At 46.6% G+C, this 6461-nt stretch overlaps 2 protein-coding genes across 2 annotated transcripts; one reads left to right on the top strand and one right to left on the bottom strand.

Annotated features, from left to right (window-relative positions):
• Nucleotides 1-862: 862 nt before the first annotated feature.
• On the bottom strand, nt 863-2890 carry F5147DRAFT_785092 (uncharacterized protein; the record flags this gene model as incomplete). The annotated part of the gene is made up of 9 exons (XM_041442900.1): nt 863-1107; nt 1366-1457; nt 1507-1642; nt 1701-1916; nt 1972-2160; nt 2211-2275; nt 2339-2481; nt 2533-2698; nt 2748-2890. The coding sequence occupies 9 exons, from the start codon at nt 2888-2890 to the stop codon at nt 863-865; spliced, it is 1395 nt and encodes a 464-aa protein (XP_041283965.1).
• Nucleotides 2891-5205: 2315 nt separating this feature from the next.
• Nucleotides 5206-5654, top strand: F5147DRAFT_785093 (uncharacterized protein; the record flags this gene model as incomplete). Its single annotated transcript, XM_041442901.1, has 2 exons — nt 5206-5471; nt 5528-5654. 2 exons carry the CDS (start codon nt 5206-5208, stop codon nt 5652-5654), a joined length of 393 nt encoding a protein of 130 aa, XP_041283966.1.
• Between the last annotated feature and the right edge of the window lie 807 nt (nt 5655-6461).

The following is a 6461-nucleotide window of genomic DNA, read 5'->3' on the forward strand; positions in this document are numbered from 1 at the left end:
CATGGCTTTTGCACCACTCAATTCGCACACCTTATAGTATGTTAGTTTGCAAAATATAGACCATGACGAGTGCTTACCATCGTCATCACCATCATCACCATGATCAACACCATCCATTATCCAAATCCACAATATATGATGTCTCCCTTCTGTTACAGTAACATGGCACGAGTCCCCCGCCGGCAGACAGCCCTCTGCCACTCGCACGCTATAGACGACACCGGAGCCTCACCAGCTCTATAGACGACAACAGAGCATCATTGGCTCTATGACAATAGATGACGACAGATGACGATAGATGTGATAGACAATAAGCGGCAACTGCCGGCTTAGATAAGCGGCTGGACCGCACGTGACATGACATACACATAGGTCTAGAAGACCTATTTATGTTATCAAGATAGAAGGAAGCCTCGTGTTGCCTCATGTACTGATAGAAGGATACCACGTGGATCCTATCTCTGATAGAAGCGTACCGCATGGACGCTATCTACGATAGAAGCCCGCCTCATGGACGCTATCTCTGACTCATGTAGATAAGCATATTAGAACCCAGCTTTAGGCTGAGCTTAGATACGATAGAGTAGCCTTATATAAGGTCGAAGATTAAAGTAGATGTTCCTTACTTTAATCTTACTAGGTTTTCCCTTGAACTCCTTGTCCCACTAAAGCCACCCGCTCGACATCGACTCGTACCTTCAGTGACGCCTCTCACTGTCTGTAACCTCTGCTATCATCTCAGCGTAACCCCTCGTTAACCACCATGAGCTACGTTCGAGTACGCAACCTTTGCTTGTCTGTAAAGGCCGACGACTCTCAGCACTCGGTACCACTGTCGTGGTTGTCGCTGTTTAGAACTATCCTAGTCGCACACGACCGCTTGTCGTAACACCTTCACCAGTAGCATATGGGTCCATGAGGGCTTGACGTGATCGTCTGCCAGTTCCTCCAACCTGCCCTGCCAACTGTTCTTCTCATGATTGTAGCTAGGCTCTTGAGCACCATCCACGCTGACTGGTATCTTTTTGCGCAGGCCGTGCGCCTTCGGTGATGCAGGCAAGGGCATTCTGAGCATGAGTATTTGCACCTTGACCACGCACCCATTCCCTTTTGAATGTCAGTAAGGAGCATTGAATCCGTAGACACTGCCGAAGTTCTTCTAGCGCATCATGGGCCTGCACATAGCGCAATTGCCATTCATCATCTCATAGGTGTGGATTGCATGGCTTGGTTCCCAGCTGTGAAGGTAACCACAGGTGTATACATTCAGCATTCTCATGGCCTTCACATGCGGCTGCCTAATTAATAAGGCCTTGATGGCCGGGAGGTAAAGGACCTGTGTACGTTGCCACATATTGATCCTACAACGAAGTGAGTTCCGCATCTGCATGAGACTGCCTTTCTGCGTGTCGGTAGCATGTTGACCCATCGACTCAGTGATATTGGCCAGACGATGCCTTCCAAGTATGTCAGCTTATTTATGACCGTCAGAGGGCAATTACTTACTGTTCCTCTTCCAGGTCTATGCCAGAAGCAATGAGCATGCTAGGCGAAATTTCTGGGTGCAAAGAGTCTATACCTTGCTGAAGCTCCTCAGCCTCCAGCTCCGCAAGCTTTAGCCTTACTCCTGCTTGCATTATAGCTAGACAAAATCATAATCATTAGTCCAAGGTAACTGTATAATAACAGAAAATACTCACCCATGGCTTTGGCCTTGAGTGGATTAGAGATCGACGTGTCATTTGGATTATCCTCCCAAGCTTGCATTTCTGCTAACCATGCAGAGTGATGCTCGAGAGTGATGACAGCGTCAAATTCCTCAAATGCGAGTGCATGCGCAGCCTTCTCAGCGAGAGCATCCTTCATCTTGTACAGGAGAGACGCGCCCAACCGACAGTCTTTTCCAATTCCAATCTCTGAAGTGGTCGTCCAGCGTGTCACAACAACAACCAGGACCCATTGCTTTCGTACTTGATGCCACGGGGTTGATATTCGACCAGCCCCTCTCCGGGGCTTCACCATCCGTCCGGCCAACAAAACGCGTGAAGTTAAATGAGAAGATCATCTGACATTTTGCAACATGTGCGGGGAGGTGGAATTTTGGTACAAAGAAGTGTATGACCTTGCTGAGATAGTCTAAGCCATGGATTGAGGGAATGACTTCATGTGGGCCCAGAGGTTTTGTGCCATTGGCATGCATGTCGTATGACCATTAAGCATTTCAAGCTGCATACCACGCAAAGTTGAGAAAAATAAGTAATCCATGTTGATGTACCTGTCAAGTGCATGATAAGACATGGAATGTACGAGCAAAGCGAGAGTGTGACTTACTTCTCACCTTCTCAGCAGATCCCAGACTCCATTTGGCCATTTAAAATTATTATGAGCACAGTCTACTGTCCCCACGCCTGTAGCCGTAAGCCCTTGTAACTGTTTTGTATCTGCCATATTGACAGTGTTGTGACTTGAACACATGCTTTTCTGTAAGACATTGTGAGTAGACATCAATTTATTAATCAGTATGTCACATACCTCCTGCACATCAGTAAGATGTTCAGCCAGGAAGGCCTTGTAGTCCTTCTTGTCGACAAAGTACACCCAGCCTTTCGAAAGGCTTGGGTCTGCTTGATCACTTGATATGTTCCGTCTCTTCAACCGAAAGTTCGCGTCGATTGCTAAAAATACTGCATACAACCACCTAAAGACATCAGGCTTACATTGTGATCAATTTCCGTAGTACTATGCACCATTTTGCTTTTGTAGCAGTTTGCCAGCCATCAGGTAGATTGTTCCCTGGCTGTGGACACACTGGACATAGAACTACACATTCGCCCTGCAATGTACCATCTATGCCACTGGGATCGTGACCACGTCCGAAACGTTTCAGCATTGTGAGATGCCGCCACTCACGAACCATCTGCATGAATCTGTCATAACGATCCTAAAGTAGACTATAAGAAAATGAAGGAGCATGTGTAGATATAGGCGTACTGGCATGTGTTTCACCATTCCTGTATTATCTGTCAGTCGAACAAGGGAATGATAGAACTCATAAGCCGATGCCTTCGACTCGAAAGATAGAATTTGATAGTAGTGCAAAAGTCGAAATGTTGATGCTGTCCTAGGGTCAGTCGATGTTGAAGGGAACCATCCATGGCGAAGTAGTTGTTTGATGTATCTCTCGGATGTTTCACAACCGCAGAAGTCGAGGCCTATTTCGTGTATTCTGTTTGTATCTATCAGCACGAAGTTGTCATTAAATGCCCACTGTGGGAGGATGCATGGTTGACCGATGGAATGCCCAGTTTGCACTTGGAGGCCTAATGTCTTCAAAGAGATACCTCAAGAATACGCTGTTCCATTTCTGCAAATAAATAAATAAATTTTGATCTTTCTCAATCAATATCACATACCTGTATGCGATGGGTGGGAGACCGTGCATGATTTGCCAGTGAGCATTTACCACAGTACAGTTGCATATCATCACAATCCTAACATCGGAATCTTGCAGAATCAGTGCAACAGCCTGGACATGTGTCCCTAGCATTTTCACCATGTCCATCCAACCGGATAATCTCTGAGAGATAGGCATCATGTTCCTTTATCCAAACAAGGAGGGGATTGTCCTGACAAGGACAGCGAGTAAGCTAAAGAAACAGCAATAGTAACGACCACTCACACCAGCTGTGCGCTTGTGTTTCTGACTTTGAGCCATTGTTCCATCTTGCCAGCATCCATGGACATTGAAGGTTCATCAAACATCACAAAATCAAACTCGGTGCTTCTGTCCTCAGGCCCTGCAAATGGAAAGACTGGAGTGTGGACGAAGGTGACGTGCAACAAATCAAATGGCCAGCAGACACCTGCATATTCCCATCTCGACGTCCTGAAAATATGAAGGCGGTATGGACAGTATCTTGCAACTGTGAGGTAGACGGTGGTACATAGTGATTCAGCTTGGGTCGTTTTTGATTATTGACTTGTCGAGAACTCCTAGTAGGTAGCATCTCTCAGGCAATGGGCTTGCGCATGAGAAGGTGTAATACAATGTGATACGTTTGTGTGACAGATGCTTGCAACTCATTGAACTCAGACTCATCGAACTGCAATGACTCATTGAACTCACGAACTGCAATGCAAGAACTGGTTATTTGAAGGTTTTTGGATCACCCAATATGGATGGCTCTCCTAGTACAAAAAGCCAGAGGTCAGTTCAAACTTCCAACATCAATTCTCCTCCCACTTACACCCAATGATGATCTCCACGAGCACGATAGATGCTGTGCCTGCAGCACCCATTGCTGATGGTGATGATGGTAATGGCACTGGTAAGCAATGATGTCCCCAAGCACACTCAGCTTCTTACTAGCAGGATAGATGTTGTGTCTGCGGCGCACATTGCTGACGGTAATGGTGGTAATGGCACTGGTAAGCAACAATGTCCCCAAGCGCGCCCTGCTTCTTAATGGTGTTCTACAGATAGTCTCATTGCGCTCTTGGCCCAAATGAACATCACTGGGCATTGTTACAGTCTACCATAACATCCACAGATGCCCCCGCTCTGCTAGACTCCCAATGTGGCAACATGCCGCTAGAACTTAGAACGACAGCGGTCTAGACCGCTGTGACACCGCCCCTGGCCTAGAAGGCCTTGTACCTGATTCCCAGAGGCTGTATGCCTCATGGACACCTAGACCAGTGCACGTTGCCTCATGCCGCCTCATGTAGATCCGGAGCACCAGCAGGTGCCTCATGCTTGATTGGAGGTTAAGCCTCATGTACCTTATCTGATCCTCATGGTTGACCTCATGTACTCTTATCTCTGACTCACCATGACTCGCATAGATCCTCAGATACAGACTGAGCTTGAACCCTTATGTACAGTGTATATAAGTAGACAGATTATTGTATTAGTTCTTTACTTTAATCTACTAGGTTGTATCTCAGAACTAGGTTCACCTTGAACCAGCTTGTCTAAACAACTTGCTCCTTTGAACCTCCGATTGCACTTCTAAGTCGCTCCCCATGCCTTAGCCGTATTCTCACTAGACCTTCATCTCGATGAGGCACCTACCTTACCGAGATAGATGGAGAGACCTGTCAACCTTCGATCGACTTGTAAGACACCCTCGACATCCCACCAGACACATTCACGCTTGTGTCAAGAAGACCTATCCTAGTCGTAACAGGCATCAAGCGTCTGACATGACCTCCAAGATCCACGATGTGGTCCAGAATGTGTTGGTTGCCGCTGTTTCTGCTATCAGCGCTGTTTCAACCACTTCGGCATCAGCTTCACCCATTCCAGCATCAACTCCTGTTCCAGCTATCACTGTGTCACCTGTGTTAGTGCCTGCTCCACTGGCTGTAGTGCCTCAGGTCAATGTGACCTACCATGTGCCAGTGGCTGACGCTATGGGACCCTTCTACTGGGTGACTCATGGCCGCTGCATTGGCATATTCTCTACTTGGTAAGTGATTCACATTATTTCAGAACCACAGCAGCTGATTAGGGATTCGCCAACAGGCAACAGACCTCCTCCCATGTGACCGGCATGAGCAGGGCCTCTTTTTCGAAGGTCCGCTCAGTAGCCGAAGGCATTCAGTTGATGGAAGAGGCGATTGACCGTGGTGAAACGGAGGTGTTGATGTAATGTATACCTGAAGCTTTTACATAGTAGCGAAGCGTGAATCTCAATGTGAAATATGCAATTCAAAGTGACATTAGTGCGTAAGCCTCTTGAGCCTACTCAAAATTCTGTGTAGTTCTGGTACAAGAATCCCTTGAGTAAATGAACTACTGCTAACTCAGCATCTCCATCGCTGAGCACATGACAATAGATGTCTTCCACCATAGCAATGGTGTCCCTCATGCTCCTGCACACCTGATCTGTGGCTCACCACTCATCACAAAACCCCACATAGTTGAAGGATACCATCTTGTCCTCAACTAGCCCTGTCAAGGAGGTCCTCAATGCTTGACATCACATGCTTGAGAATTTCTCTATCTCCATGGCTTCCGGGAGCATCTGGGATAGACTTCACGTATTCAGCAAAGATGCCCAAGGTGAATAATTGTGGAGATTTAATATGCTGCATGAATCGTCCTTGGCATATTTGACCATGGCGATACAATCAGCTAATGTATCTCTAATATTTATATTAAAAACACAGCGACGATAGTAATATTTAGCACGTACATTGATTCATCGCTCACACACTCGTCGCCACCCTTATCCAAGTCATCACCCGTGTGCTTGTTGTCACTGCCGTCATCATCCTTTTGACGGTTTTTTGTTGATGTGGTATTTCTCCCTCCTTTTGCAAGAATCTCTTCACGGCACCTGCATCTGTGATCAGGGCATTGTAGGCTAAATGAAATAGATGATACTTACTTAGCATAGTACCGGGAACACTTGCTTTCATAGCTTGAAGCTTAGCCACGTTGGTTTTGTATTTGA

Source organism: Suillus discolor, assembly GCF_016758755.1.
Source record: "Suillus discolor strain FC423 chromosome Unknown F5147scaffold_782, whole genome shotgun sequence".
Classification (NCBI taxonomy): Eukaryota; Fungi; Basidiomycota; class Agaricomycetes; order Boletales; family Suillaceae; genus Suillus; species Suillus discolor.